This window comes from Aotus nancymaae, unplaced genomic scaffold (assembly GCF_030222135.1).
Source record: "Aotus nancymaae isolate 86718 unplaced genomic scaffold, 86718_ANA_hifiasm-v0.15.2.pri h1tg000016l, whole genome shotgun sequence".
NCBI classification, from domain to species: Eukaryota; Metazoa; Chordata; class Mammalia; order Primates; family Aotidae; genus Aotus; species Aotus nancymaae.
Window position 1 is genome coordinate 75783190 of NW_026988428.1, and position 24398 is coordinate 75807587.

General features: G+C 44.3%; 1 protein-coding gene and 1 pseudogene across 2 annotated transcripts; both read right to left on the reverse strand.

Moving 5' to 3' along the window:
- Nucleotides 1-1296: 1296 nt before the first annotated feature.
- Nucleotides 1297-24067, reverse strand: MANSC1 (MANSC domain containing 1). Of its 2 annotated transcripts, XM_064377682.1 has the most exons (5): nucleotides 23827-24067; nucleotides 16753-16891; nucleotides 16569-16650; nucleotides 11914-12054; nucleotides 1297-2673 (listed from the first exon to the last, which is right to left on the reverse strand). In XM_064377682.1, exons 2-5 carry the CDS (start codon nucleotides 16789-16791, stop codon nucleotides 1739-1741), a joined length of 1197 nt encoding a protein of 398 aa, XP_064233752.1. In that variant the 5' UTR covers nucleotides 16792-16891; nucleotides 23827-24067; the 3' UTR covers nucleotides 1297-1738. The 2 variants fall into 2 exon arrangements, with proteins under 2 accessions (XP_064233752.1, XP_064233751.1); XM_064377681.1 differs by having other exon boundaries at nucleotides 16569-16891; nucleotides 23827-24065.
- On the reverse strand, nucleotides 6015-10423 carry LOC135275439 (ubiquitin-conjugating enzyme E2 D2-like; annotated as a pseudogene).
- Nucleotides 24068-24398: the final 331 nt, after the last annotated feature.

Below are 24398 nucleotides of genomic sequence, written 5' to 3' on the forward strand. Positions count from 1 at the left end.
AAAATTCCAAGGCACTTGGTTACTAATCTGATTCTGGCCTACATGGGGATATTCAATAAATACTTGTTAAATTAAATGACTCAAGGTTTTATTTATTCAACCTGCTTAAAGCTTATGTAAACCCCTTGGAGATTTGTGTCAAGCTGTTAAGTTGGAAAATATAAGAAAAGTATTTTCAACAGACCAGCTTTCCCCTTAATGTACTTTATGAGCTTAGTGTAAACCAGGGGGATGGGGGAGGGGTACCAGGAGAACAGAGGGGAAGGAGGTGAAGAGGGAGGAGAAGAAAAAAAGCTTTTTCTCTCATTTCCTGCGTTTCTCTTAATTGCTGTACTTATTAACCAGCTACTGCCCTCTAGTGCTCACTGTATTAAATTCACATTTGAATTCCATTTTTATCTTTAAAAGCTCTGGTGACAGGCCGGGCATGGTGACTCACGCCTGTAATCCCAGCACTTTGGGAGTCTGAGGCGAGTGATCACAAGGTCAGGAGATCCAGACCATCCTGGCCAACATGGTGAAACCCTGTCTCTACAAAAAAAAATACAAAAAATAGCTGGGCATGGTGGCAGGTACTACTCAGGAGGCCGAGGCAGGCAAATTGCTTGTACGAGGAAGTCAGAGGTTGCAGTGAGCCGAGATCGCACCACTGCAGTCCAGCCAGGTGACAGAATAAGAATCTGTTAAAAAAACAAAAACAAACAAAAACCTCTGGTGACACTTGTAAAGGACCAAATTTCCTGTTTTGCAGATAAGCAAATTGCAGTCCAGAGAAAACAGGTGTCAGACTGACCCAGGGGACTTCCAGACTCTGTTACCTCATCTATAACTTATCTGGAAGACTTTACTAAAAGTCTTTCTCAGAAATTTTAGTTGCTAACCAATAAAAATTGTAGCATAATCTTAATGTTATTTATTATTTCTAGTGTTGTTCTAAATTAAGATTAGGCTGACTGCTGGTCAATTTAGGTAAGGATATAAAATAATATTGGTATATGTTTAACTTAGTACAAGTTTAGAAAATGTCTATAATACTTTTTTAAAAAGATTAACTAGAACAGACCTGAAGTGGATTTGGCCATTTATCAGAACTGACTTGTCATTGTCTCCATGTAGGCTTACATTCTGCTAGAATTCTCCCAAGTGAAGCTCTTTGCTCACTAATGGGAAAAAGGGGGTTTGTCATTTTAACTTGGAACATATTTTCATCACATAATCATTTTGCTAGTGGAAATAAATGGAAAGTTATCCAGCTGGACATGCTACTTACAAGAACATTACTGAGTAACAAAAGATTTGTTCCAATATTTAATTGGAAGGAACTACATCTGGAATAAGTTTTATTGGAATTCATATAAAAAGAAAAGCAAATCCATTAGAAATTGATATAAACAGTTGATTTTATCTGGAACCAAGAATATTAATGAATTGGAACCTAGATGTCCTAGCCTGTTTCTTTGCATAAAAGCCAGTTGAATTTTGAAATTTATATGGCAATCATACTTTATTACTTTAGGTAGAGCTTTGTTTTCAGCTAATATTTTAGAGACAGATTACCCAAATTACCTAATTTGGTTCCCACTTCACTCCTCCTCAAAAACCAAACATAAAGAAAGCAGAAGGGGCCATTTTCCTGTCTTCAAAATACAACCTCCTGCTGAGACCAGCAAGTCAGCAGGAACTCACTGCACTTGGGCTTCTAGTTACTGAATGAATTAAGAGACACTGAGTTCCATCCTTAGATGTCCACATAGATCCCATTGATCAAATAATCAAGTCTTGAGTAACGTTTCCTGCGGAGCGATTCCGAGAGGATTCTACCTAAGAGGACGAGGCCTATCACCAGGAACAGGACACCAAAAAGCAGAGACCCGATGAGAAGCCATTTTTCAAATGGAAGGCCATACTGATTTTCTGGAACACTGCCCTGGGAGGAACTGCCTGGACTGGCATCCCTACCTTCCCAGGAAGCAGTTTTATTCATAGTGGAAGACTCCACATATGACGTAGAAAATGCGGTAGGGTTATACACATTCCCCATGTTCAAAGTTAGGTTGGAGATTGCTGTAAATGGTATCGTTCCTAGGCTGCCTTTCGAGTCTGTAGGTACCTGAAAGGTGGTAGTCAGGACTGCTGTTGTAGCCATCGCTTGGAGTGTAGCCACAGCCCGTGTAAAAACTGTAGAAATGAGGGTCGTGGGAGGTTGAGAAGTGACAGTGGTTACAGGTGGAGCTGTGGTGGCCAGCTGTGGCTGGGAAGTCCCAGAAAGTGTCACTGAAGCATTGGTGGGTAGAAGGACGGTGGGCTTTGGAGTAGCCGAGGTGGTACGTGGAGAATTAACTGCCACTGTATTTGGGAATGCACTCCCATTTCCAGGCAGCAGATGAGCTATTTCTTGTTTGGAGGAAAACTGTGAACTCTGAGAATGGCCTTTTTCTTTATAAACAAGGAGCTGGGCACTTGCTTCGTCAATCTTAAATAGTTTCTCCAAGTGATCTGAGGATCCAAACTTCTGAGAAAGTGTGTTTTTCCATGAGATATTGGTGGGCTTTGAATAATCTGTATGATGATCGGCTGGCGGAGTGACTGCTTGTGAAGACTGGCCATGTAAGAGAGAATCTTCCTGGGCTAACTCTTGGCTTGGCAAATCAGTTCTGGTCAAAGATGGAAAATCTGAAAATGTATGGATAACAAAAGGAAAACTTATATAACTCCATGCTAAGGTAGGTTAAAAAAATGCAAACATATCAGCTTGCTTAAAAGATCACCAAACTGGCTGGGAATGTTGGCTCACACCTATAATCCCAGCACTTTGAGAGGCTAAGGCAGGAGGATCATTTGAGGCCAGGAATTCGAGACCAGTCTGGACAATATAGGGAGATCCTGTCTCATAAAAACAAAAAATCTCCAAACTGTTGATACTTGACATTTCATTGAAATGTGTGCAAAATGGAAAAACACAAATTGCTAAATGAGAATCTGATAACACTGCCTCTCTACCAGATGCTGTGGTTTATTTCTAGTATGAGAGGACAGAAGAGAAATGTGTGGAGGAGGACCAGGCGAATTAAGGAAAAGGTGGGAGTTGCACAGCAGAGAAGCTGGAGGGGCTCAGCAGGGCAGCAAGAGGCTTAGGAAGATGGAGAGGGTTCTCCACCTTCCTAAGGGGTCAAGGCCAGGGAAGAAAGTAGGCAGGAGGGTGACCTGAGCAGGAGAGGATGGTGGGGAGAATGCGGGGGAAGGTGTGGGCTTCTGCCAACTAAGACAGAGATGACAATTCGGGACCGAGTAATCAAGAGAGATTTCAGTGGGGGCACAGGGCGGGCAAGAAACGTATGTGGAAGCTGTGGGAAATGAGATGATAGAGCAGGACAGGAGGAAGAATCGCTGTGATGTGCCTCTGACAGGGAGGAGGAGGAGGAACCAGGAAGCGTCTGGTCTCTCCTCTGAGCACCGAGGCCACAGCAGCCGCAGAAGGTTGAGGAATCCTTCGAACAACAACAACAAAATGGACATATCATCCCCGCACTGTGCTCAGAGGACAGAGGCTATCTGGGAGATTTCACTAGGACTCTCGAAAATTAGAATTTTGGAGCCAATGTCTTAGGTCATAAAGATGATGGGACCAATATTTGATATCATGATGACCACATTGTAGACATATAGAGCAGAAAACCATACAGTCCCGATGCCTGCTGAGGAGAAACCAGCCCCACATCCTGCTCCTGCACCAGGAAGCTTAGAATTTTGCTCCTGATCACACACCCCATTTATCACAGCTCAAACTGGAAAGGCCTGTTCAAGCAATCAAGTGCAAGGAATGACCATGTGAATTGCTGTGTATTACTCTGCTGCTAGGCTAACCATCTCACGCAGATTAGAACTGCAGAAAACACAAGGAAAGAAGCAGAGGATGTCCTGGCATTTCTCAGTCCACTCACTCCTGCTCTTCTCCTTTCTCTTCCTCAACTCACCTCCATGCCAGTTTCTAAACTGATCCTCAGTCTCCTCTTTCCTACAAACAGATCCAGAGGCAGCTTTGGATTAGTGCCCTCTTGTGACTGTTCTCTAAGGCCTTACCCCTCTAAGAGGTTCTTGGCACTGTCACTTATTCATTCATCTAGGACAGGGCTCAGCAAACTATGGCCTGATGGACAAATCTGGCCTACCATCTGTCTTTGTATGACTTGCAAGCTAAGAATGGTTTTTACTTTTTTTTTTTTTAAGGTTGGAGTCTCACTCTGTCACCCAGGCTGGAGTGCAGTGGCGTGATCTCAGCTCACTGCAACCTCCACCACCCGGATTCAAGCGATTCTCCTGCCACAGTCTCCTGAGTAGCTGGGATTACAGGTGTGTGCCACCATAACCGGCTGATTTTTGAATTTTTAGTAAAGATGGGGTTTCACCATGTTGGCCAGACTGGTCTCAAACTCCTGACCTCAGGTGATCCACCCGCTTCAGCCTCCCAAAGTGCTAGGATTTCAGGGGTGAGCCACCACACCCAACCAGTTTTTACATTTTTTAATGGCTGAAAAATAATCAAAAGAATATTATATGACACAGGAAAAGTATATGAAATTCAAATTTCTGTATTTCTAAACCTAAAATACTGGTGTGAAAAGCCTAAAATGCTATTTGGCCCTTGGCAAAAAAAAGTTGGTGGACATTTGCTCTAGGATATAGCATTCTACTCTAAAATAGATTTGGGTCAAATGAAATATATTTAAATATACATATATATATTTTGAGAAAGGGTCTTGATCTGTCACCCAGGCTGGAATGCAGTAGCACAAACACACTTCACTGTAGCCTCGACTTTCCAGGTTCAAGCGATCCTTCCACCTCAGCCTCTCGAGGAGCTGGGACCACAGTGCCATACCACCACACCCAGCTCATTTTTGTATTTTTTGTAGAGACAGAGTTTTGCCATGTTGCCCAGGCTGGTCTTGAACTCCTGGAATCAAGCAATCCATCCACAGCCTACCAAAGTGCTGGGATTACAGGTGTGAGCCATCATGCTTGGCCTATAATTCATTTTAAAGTTAAAAAAGAAAAAGGCGATTTATGTAAACACTCTGTGATATGTGGGAAATCAGAACTTAAATATGGCCATTGACAAGAATGACCAAAACAGCTGTTTTCTTTCTCAAGCACACAACTCATTAATAAAGCAAAGCTAGAGCCGGCCCCACTTCTTGATAAGATTCCTCCTCTGTTGGCAGAGGTCCTAGAACCACACAGGAGTCCTCCACACCTGCTCCATCTGCCTCACCCACTCATGTCTGCCATTGGGGCGTGGTGCTTCCCCTCAGTCACGCAGAGACGAGCCACAAAGGGAGCTGCAAAGCAGCTCTGCACCCTTAACTCCTCTTTGGAGTTTTATTTTCAAACAACTTCACTGAGTCAAAAAATGAGAGACTATTACTTGGACCCCAGCTGAGCAAACAGACTCTCAATTTATTCTATGTCTGAATTCTCCCATTCTTCCAGTCCTTGGTACAAATGGCATGCCATGAAGCTGCCAACGCCAACAATAAAAGATTAAATAATACCAAATGGCAATGGTTTTATAGAATGAACAGAACCCACTGTCGTCATTCAAACTCCTGGTCTGTAAATATTAGTCAACTGGATATAGGAAATAGAGGCCGGGCAAGGTGGCTCACGCCTGTAATCCCAGCACTTTGAGAGACCAAGGCAGGATGATTGATTGAGGCCAGAAGTTTGAGACCAGCCTGGGCAACATACTGAGTCCCCCATTGCTACAAAAAGTTTTAAAAATTAGCCTGGCATGCTGGTGCGTATCTGTAGTCCCAACTACTCAGGAGGCTGAATGAAGAGGACTGCTTGAGCCCAGGAAGAGGCTGCAGTGAGCCATTATTGCACCACTGCACTGCAGCCTGGGCAAGAGAGTGAGACACTGTCTCAAGAAAAAGAAAGTAAAGAAAAAGAAATAGTTCTTCCAGAAACAAACCACCAAACATATTCATATTTAATTTCATTTCAGGCAGGAGGCAGATGATTCATTTTTAATGGGGTAATCTGAATTCATCAACATGGACAGATTCATAAACAGAATTACAAATACAACTTGCACACATCCTGTAGATATAAACAGTCCTTTGCATACTATGTCCAGGGTTGGTGCCATGTTGCCACTAGGTGTCCATCAACCTGCTCAGGGGCTGGCACTGCCCCCTGGTGGCAGCCATAAGAACCATTTAATTCTATTTTACTTCATTACCTTCACACTCGCCCCAAGATTTACATACATGCCAAATTCCCCTTTTCCCCATTTCCATTGGCAAAGATCTTCATCCCACACATTCTCTTTTATATGTGCATTATAAAAGCAACAACACTACAGAAGTATTAGAAAACAAATTCCGCTATAATTTCTATCATCATAGGGGTTCAACAGCAATTATTTACACAAATACTGTGTTCTTCATGCTCCTATTTCAGGGGGTGTTTGACACATCAAGTTTCCCTAGCACATGAACAAAACTCAGACACAGCCTCAGCCAGAGGGCAAAGCAGTGTCAACACCCAGGCACGCTGGACAGTATCATTCCCCAAAGCACCTCATACTTAATGCGGTCAAGAGAGAGCCCTAGATTCCATCCCACAACCATAAAACTCCTCCTCAAGTTTCCCCTAATGCAGCAAATGGCATCACCATTCATCTAGATGCTCAAGGCAAAAACTAGGACTTGGCCTTGACGATTCTCTTTTTCTGGTCCCCCAGACCCATACCACCAGCAGATCCTGTCAACTCTACTTTGGAACAGCCCATATGTCTACTTCTCTCTCCATCTTGCCCGCCACTCCCTGTGCCTTCACCCGGGTCTCACCCATGGCTCCTAAACAGTCTTTCAATTTTCACTTTGCTGCTGTGTCAGTGTTCATTCCCAAGAAGGCAGCTATGGTCAGCTTTGAGAAATCACCTTTAAAACACCACATAACATGCCTGCTTTAAAATTTCTGCCAGGCATGGTGACTCATGCCTATAATCCCAGCATTTGGGAGGCTGAGGTGGACGGATCACTTGAGGTCAGGAGTTCGAGACCAGCCTGGCCAACATGACAAAACTATTTCTACTAAAAATACAAAAATTAGCCAGGCATGGTGATGCTTGCCTGTAGTCCCAGCTACTCAGGAGGCTGAGGCAGGAGAATCACTTGAACCGGGAGGTGGAGGTAGCATTGAACCGAGATTGCACCACTGCACTCCAGCCTGGGCGACAGAGTGAGACTCCAACTCAAAAAAATAAAAGTAAAAATAAAACTCACAACAGCTTCCCACCACACACCTAAGATAAAAACTCCCGGCTGGGCTCAGAGGCTCACACCCGCAATCCCAGCACTTTGGGAGGCTGAAGTGGGTGGATTATCTGAGGTCAGAAGTTTGAGACAAGCCTGAGGTCAGAAGTTTGAGACAAGTTTGAGACACAACAAGGTGAAACCCTGTCTCTACTAAAAATACAAAAATTAGCCAGGCATGGTGGCATGCACCAATAGTCCCAGCTAGGTGGAGGTTGCAGTGAGCTGAGATCCTGCCACTGTACTCCAGCCTGGGCAACAGAGTGAGACTCTGTCTCAAAAAACAAAACAAAAAAACTCTCTCCTGTGACTTACAGGGTGTTATGTGATCTGGCCCTCCTTGCCATTTTATATATCACTCTCTGTATATTTCACAATGAGTCAACCAGCTGGGACTGGAGTGTTGGTTCTTCAAACACTCCAAATCATTCTGCCTGAGGACCTTGGACCTGGATGGTCTTCCCTTGATCTCCTCACATCTGGCTCCTTGCTGTTCAGATCTCAGTTTAGGGGTTAAATCTTCACTTACTGTCTATTTTAGGGTCCTGTCTCAATTCTCTTTATAGCACTAGTGACTATACTTTTCTTGATTATTTATTTATTATGGTTATTGTCTCTCTCCCCTAAAACACAAGTTCCGGAAGGGAGAACCTTGTTTTCCTATTTTTTTTAGAGACAGAGTCTCACGCTGTCATCTAGGCTAGAGTGCAGTAACATGAATACAGCTCACTGCTGCTTTGACCTCCCGGGCTCAAGGGATTCTCCCACCTTGGCCTCCTGAGTAGCTGAGACTACAAGCTCATGCCACCATGCATGCCTAATTTTTAACATTTTTTTAGAGATGAGGTCTCACCATGTTGGCCAGACTGGTCTCAAACTCCTAGGCTCAAATGATCCTCCAGCCTCCCAGAGTGCTGGAATTATAGGCATGAGCTACCATACTCAGCCAGAACCTTGTTTTTCACGTGTAGCGTTGTATCCTTAGGGCATAAAAAGTACTTAGCACATAGAAGATGCTAAATAATATTTGTTATTTATTGAATAAATGAACAAGTAGAATATTAAAAATCAGGAGTATGATAACTTTTTTTCTTTTCTTTTTTTTTTTACAGGTTTCAAGCTACATTTTACTAGAGTCAAGGGAAGACTTCAAAAAGCCACATATAGTACAATTTAAAATTGGATGAACATCCTGCAAATGTTAGTGCAAAGTAATTACGCAGACTCTCCAAAACAAAATTGTGCTCGTTTCCCAGGTTTAGTCAATGTTGCTCTTTTATAATTACAATCACAGAGGCTTAACTTACCAACTAGCAATGCCTTTGTGTTTTATGTACTATGTACCAAGGGAATGTCACAAGATTTTGGTGAAATGCAGCTTAGTTTCATTAATAAAGCAAATTTCTTATTGAATGTAACAGTCATGTTCCTGGAATGCTGCATGTGTCAAGTTTCATGGAAATGCTCTTAAGCTTGTGCCTCTATCTTGTTTAATAAAATTACTCTTAGGATATCCTTTTTACTATGTAACTGAAATTGTTTCATGATTTTAAAATGCAACCAGTATAAGTGAACATTTTAGGGGTGGGAGAAAATCCACCACTAATCTCAGCTAGACAAACTTCTTAAAAATCAGAAAGCCTATTCACACAAAATTGTATGTAATGACTGTAGTAATCAGTTTATTACACAGATTAATCATTCTTGAACGTACAAGCTCCAGAGGAGCAACTGGGTCTTTAAATATACACAAGTATTTCCATCAGATGAATTTTCACCCTTACATCCAAATAGACCTAAGCAGTTAAAAACATAAGAAAAATAAGAGCTATTAGCTATGTATTAACTGAGAAATCACATACAAACCAAAGAATATGGAAGAGAAAGAAGGGCTGAAAGGCCAAAAGTTGAAGGGGTAGGGAGATGTAAAAGAGTTGGGAACAAAGCCCATTACACTTGATGTACTAATAGCTCCAATCCATTTAAATGTTGACCAGTTAAACTTAGACCTTAAAATGCAGGATGTGGGTAGAGTTTAATCTGGTTGGTCATAACTTTCACCTAAGACGTAGCTCCTTCGGAATAAAATGAATACAGACACAACTTCATGTTCTTCACCTTGCTTTTCATAACTGTTTTGAGTTTAAATGGATTCCACTTAAAAATAATCTCCTACAGGTGAGTGGAGCTTTTTCTTTCCCATCCAAGCACACACAATATCCACCTCCCCCTCACACCTTGCTGTTATCCAAACTTAAGTCAATAAGGAAAGCTTTTAGTCTCACACCTAGGTAATGCCTGTAGAACTGGCTTGTCACACACACACTTCTCTGCTAGGAGGCAATGTTGGTACAGAAGTACAGTATTTCTAGTTTGTCGTTCCAAGTATGTACAACACGCAGCACTGCTGTATCAGGTAAACATGTGCACAGGGGAAGATAAGGCGTGGGCTCATAGAAAGCAGTCAAATGGAAATCAAAAGGACTTTTCTCTTTCAGAGTTCCCCTATCTTTATTTGTAGAGGTTATCCAATAATTTCTTTAATTACATCGCATACTTCTGAGTCCATTCCCGAGCTATGCTGTTGTACTTTTCTCTGTTTTGTAGATCCGAGCAATCTCAGGCACTAAAGGATCATCTAGATTGGGATCACACAACAGAGAACAGATGGACAAGAGTACTTTTGAAATAGATCTAGATTGGGATCACACAACAGAGAACAGATGGACAAGAGTACTTTTGAAATAGTTAGTGCTGGAGACCACTGTGACCGCAGAATATCAAGACAAATGCTGCCATTACTGTTAATATTTGGATGATAAATTCTTGTTGTAAATGCAACCTTAGGTGGTTTGAAGGGGTAATCTGTTGGGAAATGAATTGTCAAGAAAAATACTCCACCCTGACAGGGACTGTCATTTGGCCCCATTACTGTAGCTTGCCAATGGAACATATCATCTCCAACAGGACCTGCTGAACACTGTGCTGGAGGGTCACGGGCCAGGTCATTCAATTCCAAGGGTAAGGACTTGAGTGTTCTGCGATACCATGGTTCTTTAAATCTGGATCTTGTGGATTCTCTTCAGAGCCATGGTGAGAGGTGGGTGGCGGCGGCCCCCGGGGCGGGGACGGGGTGGGGAAGGGACAGGGAAGGGGCTAGGGAGCCTGAGGCCGCCTCGGCGATCGCGCTCGGCCGGACAAGATGGAGAGTTCAGGAGAGCGGGTCCGGTGGGACGGGCTGAGGGCCGGGGCCCACTCCGCTCCTAGGCCTGCCGCAGCGGTCACCGCATCACCCGGCGGCGGCCCCTTTACTCGTCGTCGTCGTCGTTGTTGTCGCCGCCGCCGCCGCCGCCGCCCCTTTACTCGCCGCCGCCGCCGCCCCTTTACTCGCCGCCGCCGCCGCCGCCGCCGCCCCTTTACTCGCCGCCGCCGCCCCTTTACTCGCCGCCGCCGCCGCCGCCGCCGCCGCCGCCGCCGCCCCTTTACTCGCCCCCGCCGCCGCCGCCGCCCCTTTAGCCGCCGCCGCCGCCCCCCCTCCTTTACTCACCACCGCCGCCGCCGCTGCCGCCTTAGCTGTTTCTTCCTCCCAGGATCAGCGCCGCCCAAACCTCGAGCTCAGCTGGCGCCTCTCAGTTGGACAGCCAGAGGAACTGCCTGCCTTCCTGCCTGCCTGCTGCAGGTGGACCGAGGGACAACTTTCTAAAAGAAAAATTTAGGCTGGGCGCGGTGGCTCACGGCTGTAATCCCAGGACTTTGGGAAGACGAGGTGGACGGATCACCTGAGATCAGAAGTTTGAGACCACCCTGGCTAACATAGTGAAACCCCGTCTCCACTAAAAATACAAACATTAGGCCGGGCGCGGTGGCTCAAGCCTGTAATCCCAGCACTTTGGGAGGCCGAGGCGGGTGGATCACGAGGTCGAGAAATCGAGACCATCCTGGTCAACATTGTGAAACCCCGTCTCTACTAATACAAAAAAATTAGCTGGGCGTGGTGGCGCCTGCCTGTAATCCCAACTACTCAGGAGGCTGAGGCAGGAGAATTGCCTGAACCCAGGAGGCGGAGGTTGCAGTGAGCCGAGATCGCGCCATTGCACTCCAGCCTGGGTAACGAGAGCGAAACTCCGTCTCAAAAAAAAAAAAAAAAAAAAATAGAAACATTAGCCTGGCTAATCATTTTTTATTTTTAGTAGAGATAGGGTTTCACCATATTAGCCAGCTGGTCTTGAATTCCTGACCTTGTGATTCGCCCACCTTGGCCTCCCAAAGTGTTGGGATTAAAGGCGTGAGCCACCGTGCCTGGCCAATAAATATTTCTTGAATGAATTTCCTTTCAGGTCTAGACAACAAAATCCGGTGAGTTTGATTTCAGACGAGATTGGCTGCGTTCAGGGAGGTGTGGCCATAAACAAGTTTGATTTCAGATAATGTGATTATAACGGGAACTTAATAACAAATATACTAGAATTTTCTATATTAAGATGTGATCCCTTTTGGTAGTTTCATTTAGACTCTCGTAGAAAATCTTTCACATAAATCATATTCTTACATTATTCTAATCACAAAAGAAGAAGTATAATGCTTTTATTACCTCTAATTATCCTGTAAGTCATGAGTCCTTTTGCTGGTTTCAATGGACAGGCCTCCTCACTGGGACAGAAAAATAGGTAGCAGTTGGGTTGTTTAGCTGTTTTTCGAGTGTCGAAGATCATCAAGTTACATGCTTTGTCCCCTGTAACGAAAGGTCTCATAAGCATGATTTTGAAATGAGATTTTCTAAAGAGTAGGGCAAGCAGGAAAAACTTCACTTATTCTGGAGTCCAACACAAACACCTTTGTTCATTTTGTTCACTTGCTTGCTGACTGCTGAATCATTTCCTTTTCCTTAGTTTAGTTGCTTAAGGCAACTTTTAGAAACATTGGGTTTAGCTCTTTTTTTTTTTTTCCACAAGATGGCACTGAAGGTGAAGAAGGAAGCTCCTGTCCCTCCTTAAGTAGAAGCCAAAGCAAAGGCTTTAAAGGCCAAGAAGGCAGGGTTGCAAGGCATCCACAACCATACACACACACACACACACACACACACACACACACACACACACAAAGACCTGCATGTCACCTCCAGCAGCCCCAGACACTGTGGCTCCCAAGGCAGCCCAAATATCCTGGGAAGAGCATCCCCACAAGCTTGACCACTTTGCCATCATCAAGCCCTGACCACTCCTGTGCTATGAAGACAGAAGACAACCACACACTGATTGATGTTCACTGTGGATGTCAGGGCCAACAAGCACCAAACAGACTGTGAAGAGGCTCTTTCACATTGATGTGACCGAAGTCACACCCTGAGCAGGCCTGATGGAGAGAAGGAGGCATGTGCTCACACTGCTTTGCATGTTGCCTACAAAACTGGGATTTTTTTCTTTTTTATTTTTTGGAGATGGAGTTTCACTCTTGTTACCCAGGCTGGAGTGCAATGGTGTGATCTTGGCTCACCGCAACCTCCGCCTCCTGGGTTCAAGCGATTCTCCTGCCTCAGCCTCCCAAGTAGCTGGGATTACAGGCATGTGCCACCACACCCGGCTAATTTTGTATTTTAGTAGAAACGGGGTTTCTCTATGTTCATCAGGCTGGTCTTCAACTCCTGACCTCAGGTGATCTGTCCACCTCGGCCTCCCAAAGTGCTGGGATTACAGGTGTGAGCCACCGCGCCTGGCCTTTTTTTTTGAGACAACGTCTGGCTCTGTTGCTTAGGCTGAAGTACAGTGGCATGATCTCAGCTCACTGCAACCTCCACCAGGTTCAAGAGATTCTCCCACCTCAGCCTCCGGAGTAGCTGGGACTACAGATGCAAGCTACCATATCCAGATTTTTTGTATTTTTTGTAAAGAACAAGTCTCCCTAACTTGCCCAGGCTGGTCTTGAACTCCTGGGCTCAAGCTCTTTGCCTTTGTTGGACTCCTAAAGTGCTGGGATTGCAGCCAGGCATAATTGCAGCCAGGCGTGCAGGTGTAAGCCACCACACCTGGCCATCTCTTGGCTTCTGAAAGCATCTCAGATGCCTATAAAGCCATGAGTGGAGTCAGTAAGATATCCTCGATGTCACACCTCCTTCCACAAAGGATTTGAGTAGTGTATGGAATAGTCTATCCTTTGATTTTTATCTGTACCATTCTTTTTGTTTTTCTTCCAGTTTCCCCTCTTTCCTTGTCAGGTTTGCTTTTCTGTGTTCCTTTTCTCACTTTTCCTTTTTTTTTTTGAGATGAAGTCTCACTCTGTCACCCATGCTGGAGTGCAGTGGCGCGATCTCGGCTCGCTTCAACCTCCACCTCCCAGGTTCAAGCAATTCTCTGCCTCAGCCTCCCGAGTAGCTGGGATTACAGGCACCTGCCACCACACCCAGCTAATTCTTGTATTTTTTTTTTTTTCTTCAGTAGAGATGGGGTTTCACCATGTTGGCCAGGCTGGTCTTGAACTTTTGACCTCAGGTGATCCACCCACCTTGGCCTCCCAAAGTGCTGGGATTATAGGCGTGAGCCACTGTGCCTGGCCTATGTGCGTTTTTCTAGAATATCATCAAGTTATCAAAGTGCGTTTGAACCCTTAGTGGTTAAACCATTGCTCAATAAGTGAGGAAAATGTTTGAGATCCATTAACTGAGGTCCCAAGTACCTTTGCTTGTAGTGAAGCAGTAAGAGGACTTCGGCTTATAGAATAAAACAGCAAACCCTCATTTCTTAGAATTGAGGAGAAATGCAGGGTTTTGCTGATGCCTATAAATACCCACACTTAGTATTCAGTCCTGCTTGCAGGTGATGCTTCTTTTTCACATAAATGTTGATGTCAACATTTAAAGAAAAACTAGAAATTTAAATTAAACCTCTGTCATTTCCATAAATTACTTGCATAAAGTGTTCCAAAGCACACTGCTCAATGAGACCATTGAAGGGACTTTTCCTTCTGACACCAAGTATATGGTGTCTTCTCCACACCAGTGTTCCAGCGATAACCACATATCCTACTATTCAGTTCAATTTGGACACCAACTATCCAGACTTAGCATCAGACCCCATGGATTGTGGGCTCAGTATCACAAGACTGCCCTCACTTCAGAAGCCAGTAGCAAGTATCAGGTCTCCAGGTTACCCACATTTCTGTCTGACGTGGCTGGTACTAATTCAGGGGTTCCCATGATCCTACGCCCTCAGATTTGATAATTTGCTAGAACAACTAATATAACTAAGGAAAATGCTATATTTACTATTACAGCTTATAATAAAGGATACAGATGAACAGCCAAAAGAGGCTCCTCGAGTCCCAAGTACAGGAGACTCTGCCCCTGGGGAATTGGGGTGCATCATCCTCTTGACACTGGGATGTGTTCACCAACTTGGATGCTCCCCCATCATCTAGGGGTTTTTATGATGGTTTCATTACACAAGCATGATTGATTAAGTCATGGGCCACTGTGACTGAACTCAATCTCCAGCCTGTCCCCTGAGGTGAAACCTCACTAGCACAAACTCAAGTAGAGTTGAAAGTGGCTGGTTATGAATAACCAAGGACATGCTCCTATCACTTCGGAAATTCCAAGGTTTTTAGGAGCTCTGTGCCAGGAACTGGAGACAAAGACCAAGTATGTATCTTTTGAGACAAGGTCTTGCTGTGTCACCCAGGCTGGAGTGCAGTTTTGCGATCAAAGGTAACTGCAGGTTGTGTGTGGTGGCTCTCCCATGTAATCTCAGCACTTTGGGAGGCTAAGGCGGGAGGATCATTTGAGGTCAGGAGTTAAAGACCAGCCTAACCAACATAGTGAAACCATGTCTCTACTAAAAATAGCTAAAATTAGCCAGGCATGATGGTGAACGCCTGTAATCTCTGCTACTCAGGAGGCTAAGGCAGGAGAATTTCTTGAACCTGGGAGGCAGAGGTTGCAGTGAGCTGAGATTGTGCCACTGCACTCCAGCCTGGGTGACAGAGCAAGACTTCATTTCAAACAAACAAACAAAAAGCTCACAGCAGCCTCAACCCGCTGGGCTCAAGCGATCCTCCTACCTCAGCCTCCCAGTAGCTGGGACTACAGGCATGTGCCACCACACCCAGCTAATATTTTACTTTTTACAGAGAACAGGGTCTTGCTATGTTGCCCAGGCTGGTCTCAAACTCCTGGGCTCAAGCAATCCTCCTGCCTTGGCCTCTCAAAGTTCTGGGATTATAGGAATGAGCCACCATGCCCGGCCATTCATGAGCTTTTCCAGGCTCCTTGGTGGCAAGGCCTTGTCCATCTTATTCACTGTTTTCTCTCTAGCAACTAGTAAAGTGTTAGGTACTCAATAAATTTTTCTTTTTCATTTAGAGAATTCAAACAGGGTCATAAGTAAAATTGAAAAAAAACCACTGTCTTACTAAGATACATAGTATACTTCTCTTTTCAGTTCCAAGATTTAAATCCTAAAATAAAATATGCAAAGGCCTGGTTCAAACCTATGGGTCTCAGTTTCCTCCTGTGTCATGAAAATGGGTCATTCTAGGCTGGGCACCATGGCTCATGCCTGTAATCCCAGCACTTTGGGAGGCCGAGGTGGGTGGATCACCTGAGGTCAGGAGTTCAAGACCAGGCTGGCCAACATGGTGAAACCCTGTCTCTATAAAAAAAAATTTATGAAAAAACAATAATAATAAAAAAGAAAATGGGTCAGTCTAAATGACTCCTCATCCCATTAGACTTCTAGAAGCTGCGGTTACCTAGTAGTCAGTGGTTTTTTTGACTTATCCTATGCCACAAGCTCCAAGGAAGGAGAAGAAGTGGGGGTTTTATGCTTCCAACTTAAAGATCAAATGCTGATTTTCCCATGAGATAAGAATTTTATTTTTTTGTCTCAACTCCTTTTCTCTGTTGGCATTTTCTTTGTAGCATCACACTGTATTCCAATACTCCATGATGATAGCAGCTAAGCATTTCAACAGGATTTTTGTTTTCAATATTCTAGATACCAGTTGGGATATAACACCAATGATTCTCAACCTCTTCTTTACCCAGTCACCTGAGGGATATAGACATACATTCATCAATAACTTTGACTCAGCTTAGGGGAGGGGAGGGCACACTTGCAGAAAATTCTCCAGTGATTGTGTCACTTACATTTATACCCTATTGAGAGTCACTGGTATGGAGCAATTCAGCCACATCCCCCAGCTACTGAAGTCACAAAACACATGGAACAAAGGATTCAGGAAACTACTATTTACCTGATATGTTTTCTGTTGAACAGCAAGAATGAATGCAGTCTTCTTGAGTTAAAGTATATATGGGCTCATTGCCTCTGATTCCCTTAGAAAGAGATGACTGGATGTCAATGACAACATCTTCTAGACTCTCGCTGAGGCAATTCTGGCCAGCAGACAGTCTTAGTGTCAGGAAACAAATTATTACCAAAGTGGAAGTCAAGCTCCCTTCTCCCCTGAAGAACATTTTAAATTTCAGTTTAGTTTTGGTCTTCAAAGATCAAGGATAATCCTCTCTCTGGTCCTAGTTTGCTTTCAGAAGGTTGCACAGGTGATGAAATTTCTCTCTAGAACAAAAACGGAAAATTATCAATGAGTTTTGTTCCTTTAACAAACAAGGCAGCCGGGCACGGTGGCTCATGCCTGTAATCCCAGTACTTTGGGAGGCCGAAGCAGGTGGATCATGAGGTCAAGAGATCAAGACCATCTGGTCAACATGGTGAAACCCTGTCTCCACTAAATATACAAAAAATTAGCTGGGCATGGTGGCGCGTGCCTGTAATCCCAGCTACTCAGGAAGCTGAGGCAGGAGAATTGCCTGAACCCAGTAGGCAGAGGTTGCAGTGAGCTGAGATCGCGTCATTGCACTCCAGCCTGGGTAACAAGAGGGAAACTCCATCTCAAAAAAAAAAACAAACAAGGCAAGAAACATTTCATTTCCTTAAAGTCAATGAAAAGGACCCACGTGCAATTTAGAGAAGAAAACAAGTATTTTTTGTTTCACTTTTAGTAAATTTAAGACAACCTTTGATTAAACACTTGGCAAAGAACTAATAAGCATAAACAAACATACTACCTAACCAATGCTTAAAAGCTGACAATGCATATGGAAGAACAAGTATAAACAGTAGGCCTGCCTCAGAGTTCTACAATCCTTCCCTCTTCTAACTCAGAGCAGAAGATACAACTTTCTTTTTTCTTTTTCTTTTTTTTTTTTTTGAGTCAGAGTCTCACTCTGTCACCGGGCTGGAGCGCAGTGGCATGATCTTGGCTCACTGCAACCTCTCCCTCCCAGGTTCAAGTGATTCTCCTGCCTTAGCCTCCCAAGTAGCTGGGGCTGCAGGAGCGTGCCACCATGCCCAGTTAATTTTTCTATTTTTAGTAGAGACAGAGTTTCATCATGTTGCCCAGGATAGTCTCGATCTCTTGACCTCATGATCTGCCCACCTCGGCCTCCCAAAGTGCTGGGATTACAGGCATGAGCCACCGTGCCTGTGGACACAATTTTCCAGCCTAGAGAATGCAAATTTCTAGTCATCGATGAAGCAGTAGTAACAGGTTTGAGCATATTTCTTTTCTCAGTAATAAGAATCAGTATTTTAAAATTATCTACTGGGGCTAGGCATGGTAGCTCATGCCTGTAATCACAGTACTTTGGAAGGCTGAGGTGGATGGATTGCTTAAGCTCAGGAGTTTGAAACCAGCCTGGGCAACATGGTGAAACCTCGTCTCTACTAAAAATACAAAAAATTAGCTGGGTGTGGTAGCACACACCTGTGATCCCAGCTACTTGGGAGGCTGAGGTGGGAGGATCTCTGGACCCCAGGAAGTTGAGGCTGCAGTGAGCCATGACTGCACCACTGCACTCCAGCCTGGGTGACAGAGCAAGGCCATGCTTCAAAAAGAACTTTAAAATTAAAAGCTGGGCTGAGGGGCTCACACCTGTAATCCTAGCACTTTGGGAGGCCAAGGTGGGCAGATCACAAGGTCAGGAGTTCGAGACCAGTGCACCCAACATGGTGAAACCCCGTCTCTACTAAAATACAAAAATTAGCCAGGCATGGTGGTGTACCTGTTATCAATCCCAGCTACTCAGGAGGCTGAGGCAGGAGAATCACTTGAACCCGGGAGGTGGAGGTTGCAGTGAGCCAAGATCGTGCCACTGCACTCCAGCCTGGATGACAGAGCAAGACTCCATCTCAGAAAAAAATAATACAAAAGTCACACTATGGATAATGCCAACTCTATTGAGATGCTGGTTCTTTTAGGAAAAATAAATGTTAAACTGGCAAGACAATACAAGAAATTATCCTCACTCATCCACCTCCACATTTCTAGAATACAAATTGTTCACTGAATGATAGCTTAGACCAGAATTACCACTTCTTTAACCTTTCTTTAGTCATTAACCCCTTTGATAGTCTGAGGAAGCTCGGGATCTCTTCTGAGAGACATATTTAAAAATGCATAAAATGAAATATGTCAGATTCCAAAGGAAGCCAGTTATATTGAAATATAATTGACTGGGCTCAGTGGCTCATGCCTATAATCCCAGCACTTTGGGAGGTCAAGCTGGGTGGATCATGAGGTCAAGAGATTGAGCTCAGGGCCGAGCGAGGTGGCTCACACCTGTAATCCCAGCACTTTGGGAGGCCGAGGAGGGTGGATCACGAGGTCAACAGATCGAGACCATCCTGGTCAACATGGTGAAACCCCATCTCTACTAAAAATACAAAAAATTAGCTGGGCATGGTGGCGCATGCCTGTAGTCCCAGCTACTCAGGAGGCTTAGGCAGGAGAATTGCCTGAACCCAGCAGGTGGAGGTTGCGGTGAGCCGAGATCACGCCATTGCACTCCAGCCTGGGTAACAAGAGCAAAACTCCATCTCAAAAAAAAAAGAGATTGAGCCCATCCTGGGTAACATGGCGAAACCCTCTCTCTACTAAAAATACAAAAATTAGCTGGGCATGGTGGTATGTGCCTGTAGTCCCAGCTACTTGGGAGGCTGAGGCAGGAGAATCGCTCGAACCTGGGAGGCAGAGGTTGCAGTGAGCCAAGATCATGCCACTGTACTCTAGCCTGGCAACAGAGTGAGACTCCGTCTCAAAAAAGAAAGAAAGAAAGAAATATAATTATATTAGAATGTGATTATCAAAATAGTTTTTAAAATGTCCCTACAAAATTCTGGTGAAAGAAATCAAATAGAGAGATATTACATGTTCATGGATAGGAAGACTCTATCTTGTTAAGATATCAGTACTTCCCAACTTGAGCTACAGATTAAATACAGTCCCAATCAAAAGCCCAAAGTTATTTTTGGATATCAATTGATTTTAAAACTTACATGGAAATGCAGAAAAGACCTAGAATAGTCCAGAATACTAACAAAGTTGGAAGACTGATGCTAACTGACTTCAACATTTACTGCAAAGCTACAGTAATTTAAAATATATGGTATTAGAAAGAGAGTCAACTGATCTTTGACAAAGGAGCAAAAGCAACTCAATGGAGAAAGAATAGTCTTTTCTTTTTTTTTTTTCAAGACGGAGTTTCACTCTTGTTGCCCAGGCTGGAGTGCAATGGCACGATCTCGGCTCACCACAACCTCTGCCTTCTGGGTTCAAGTGATTCCCTGCCTCAGCCTCCTGAGTAGCTGGGATTATAGGCATATGCCACCATGCCTGGCAAATTTTGTATTTTTAGTAGAAATGAGGTTTCTACATGTTGGTCAGACTGGTCTTGAATTCCCGACCTCAGGTGATCCATCTGACTTGGCCTCCCAAAGTGCTGGGATTGCAGGTGTGAGCCACCACTTCCAGTGAGAATAGTCTTTTAAAAAAATGGTAATGAAGGCCAGGTGCGGTGGCTCACACCTGTAATCCCAGCACTTTGGGAGGCCGAGGCGGGTGGATCACGAGGTCAAGAGATCGAGACCATCCTGGTCAACATGGTGAAACCTCGTCTCTACTAAAAATGCAAAAAATTAGCTGGGCATGGTGGTGCATGCCTGTAATCCCAGCTACTCAGGAAGCTAAGGCAGGAGAATTGCCTGAACCCAGGAGGCGGAGGGTGTGGTGAGCCGAGATCGCGCCTTTGCACTCCAGCCTGGGTAACAAGAGCGAAACTCCATCTCAAAAAAAAAAAAAAAAAGGTAATGGAACAACTGGATATCCACTTATAAAAATGAACAAATAAATCAATCTAGCCACATACTTTATATGGAAAAATTAGTTCTAAATGGATCACCAATCTAAATATAAAATGTAAAACTATAAAATTTCTAGAAAATAACAGAAGAAAATCCTTGTGACCTTAGATTAGGTGATGAGTTTTTAAATACAATATCAAAAGCACACTCCATGAAGGAAAAAATAATGTTGGACTTCATTAAAATTAAAAACTTCTGCTCTGCCAAAGGTACTGTTAAGAGAATGAAAAGACAAGCCACAGACTTGGAAGAAATACTTGGTTATTTTTTTGGAGGAAATATTTGTGAAACAAAAGCAGTAGTCCCCAACCTTTCTGGCACAAGGGACCAGTTTCATGGAAGACAATTTTTCCATGGATGGGGTTGTGTGGGGTATGGTTCAGGATGATTCAAGTGCATTGCACTTATTGTGCACTTTATTTCTATTATTACATTACAATATATAATGAAATAATTATACAACTCACCATAATGTAGAATCAGTGGGAGCCCTGAGCTTGTCTTCCTGCAACTAAACAGTCCCATTTGGGGGTGATGGGAGACAGTGACAGATCATCAGGCATTAGATTCTCATAAGCAGTATGCAACCTAGATCCCTCACATACGCAATTCACAATAGGGTTCATGCTCCTATGAGAATCTAATTCCACCACTGATCTGACAGGAGGTGAAGCTCAGGTGATAATGCAAGCAATGGGGAGTGGCCGTAAATGCAGATAAAGCTTTGCCCATTGCCCCACTGCTCACCTCCTGCTGTGTGGCCCATCTCCTAATAGGTACTGGTCCTGGCCCTGAGGTTGGGGACCCACATGATAAATGACTGGTATCCAAAACATACCAAGAACTCTTAAAAGTCAGCAATAAGAAAACAAACTCAATGGACAAAAGATCTGAACAGACACCTTACCAAAGAAAATAAACAGATGATAAATAAGCATACGAAAAGGTATCGAACATCATATATCATTAGGGGATTGCAAATTCAAACAAGATACCACTACCCACCTATGAGAATGGCTAAAATCCAAAAACTGAATAATACCAAATACAAGGACATGGAGCAACAGAACTTCTTTGCTGGGCGCAGTGGCTCACACATGTAATCCCAGCACTTTGGGAGGCTAAGGTGGGTGGTTCACTTGAGGTCAGGAGTTTGAGACCAGCCTGGCCAACATGGTGAAACCCAGTCTCTTAAAAAATATATATATATATACAAAAATCAGCCAGGCATGGTGGTGGGTGCCTGTAATCCCAGCTACTTGGGAAGTTAAGGCAGGAGAATCGCTTGCTGATGGGGAATGCGAAATGGCACATCCACTTTGGGAGAAGTCTGGCAGTCTCTTACCAAGCTAAATGTAGTCTTAACATACAATTCAGCAATTGTCCTCCTATGTATTCATTCAAATGAACCAAAAACTTATGTCCACACAAAAATCTGCACAAGAATATTTATAGTAGCTTTATTCATAATTACCAAAAACTAAAAGCAACCAAGATGCCCCTCAATCAATGAATAAACAAAATGAGATACATCCATACATTGGAATATTATTCAGTAATAAAAATAAAGGAACTACCAAGCCACAAAAAGATATGGAGGAATCTTAACTGCATATTACTAAGTGAAAGAAGCCAATCTGAACAGATAAGACTCCAACTATATGACATTCTAAAGAAGGCGAACTACAATGGCAGTAAAAAGGTCAGTGGTTACCAGGAGAACAAGAGTGGGAGGATGAATCGGTGGAGTACAAGGAATATTTAGGGCAGTGAAACTATTCTGTATACTACGGTAATGGAGGATACATGTTATTGGACATCTGTCAAAACCCATAGAAATGTGAAACACACAGAGTGAACATTATGTGAACTGTGGACTTTTCAAAAACAAGGTAAAAGAAAACACAAAAACAAAAACCAGTATATGGCAATAAAACACAAGTCTAATACCTTTCTTGCTGTCTGTCAAAATTCTGTATACAGTAAAATAGTAACATTTATTGCTTCTAACATGCTAGTTTCTATGCTAAGCACTTATTTTTTTCAGCATTTTTGCAAGCATAAGCACTTTATATATATCATGTCATTTAATCCTCACAGATCCCACTATCACCCTCATTTTCAGTTAAAACTTATAAAAAGTTGTGGGACATAATATGTGCTTCTTTATTAACCTATTAAGTAACAAGTGGCCATCTAATAACTGCCATAATTTTGACATGGTATTGAGTATAGATAACATTTTGAAATATGTGCAACAAGTCATGTGATATAAAAGTATCAGCAATATCTACTGGGGGCAAATCATAGCTACTGCTGCTACTACTGTGGCTCTTGCCTACATTCCATTTCAAAAGTCGGTGAAATAATAAATTTTTCCACCCAAGTTCACAGACATCCTGAATTCTATCCATGGAAACCTTATCATGGACTCCCCAGGTTAAGAATTCTGGCCAAGGTACTTAATATGCTGCCACATTTTGCAAGCCTCTAGGGAATCTAGAGAAAACCAGGTCAATACTTTATTTTGAATGGATTCTAATGTAGCCTCTTTTCAAGCTTTTGCAAAGAAACCTGAAGTATGCACGGAGGTGGGGCACGAGCTGTTTTAGGTAAGCAGCATCGCCAGACGTGCTGAAGAGTTTTATATCATTAAAGAGACTCGGCAATATTAGGTTAGTGACGTTTTCTAATCCATTACTATTTAGGCCTTAAGGGCCTGACGTCGAGTTGAATCTTGTTGAAAGACGGGCGGGGGAAAGGATACAGGCGGTGAGAGAGGATGCCCCTGAGTTTTAACGCCTGCATACAAGAGTCGCTAACACTTACTCGCACATAACTAGTTCAAATATTGGAAATCATCTTACTCACAGCGCACTATAATTTACCAAGATGCTTATAACTGTACACGCACTCTCTCTACAGAGAATTAGACAATTAGCAGGTTCAATAATGAATACAGAGACGACTCCTACAAGAAAAACAGGGAACATTTTCCTTCCCTTTGAGGAAATGCATGTTGCCTACTGAGCTACTCTTCTGCCTCTCCTTCTGATGTCAACGCAGAGCAAGAGCCATTTATGGCAGGTGCCTTGAGCCTGCCTGGAGGTCCCCTTCGGAATAATGCGGACTCAGGGATCCTGGTCAGCCCTTCTTGGCCCCAGCTGGTCCTCCGGATGCTCCGGTGTGGGTGGAGGAGCCTTGGCTCCTGGAAAGGAGGGGACCTACTCTCTCCGCAGGAGGCGACGCTGCCTGCAGCCCGTCAGGGGTGGGTGGTGGGGAGACCCGTTTACCTGGCAGCGAGAAGACCCCGGGGCCCCTGCTGCCCTCCGGGTGCGGTGCCAGCTCTGTCGTGCCCGCGGGAAGGACGGGTGAATCCGCGCGGCGGTCTCGGCGAGGACTGCAGGGGATGCTCCGCAGCTCCCGCACCGGCCCGGCGGGTTTTGTGGTTAGCAAGTTCCTGCTTCCGTCGCAGCGACGGAAAGTTTACCGCGGGGGAAGGGCACGTTCCTGCCCTGCAACCCGGAGCTGCTTCCCGGCAACATTAGCGCGTGCTCCCCGCGGAGGGTCCGGGCTCCTGGCCTCTGGCCCCAGCCCAGCGCTGAGCCCTGCAGGGAGCCGGAGCCCCAACCCCGCTTAGCCACACCGCGGACCCCGGGCTGAGCGCGCTGCGAGAGGCACTGCGCTGCTCCCTGCTGGTGGCCCGAGGGTCTGCAGCTGAGCCTTGCCTCGCAGAGGCCGGAGCCTGCAGCCCGCGCACATAAAAATAAACATGGGGAAAACGTCTAACTGTCCAAAAATATGCAGTGACAAGTCTACCCCTTACCCCGGTGCCTCAGTCTCCTAGTCTTCCTCCGCGGAGGCT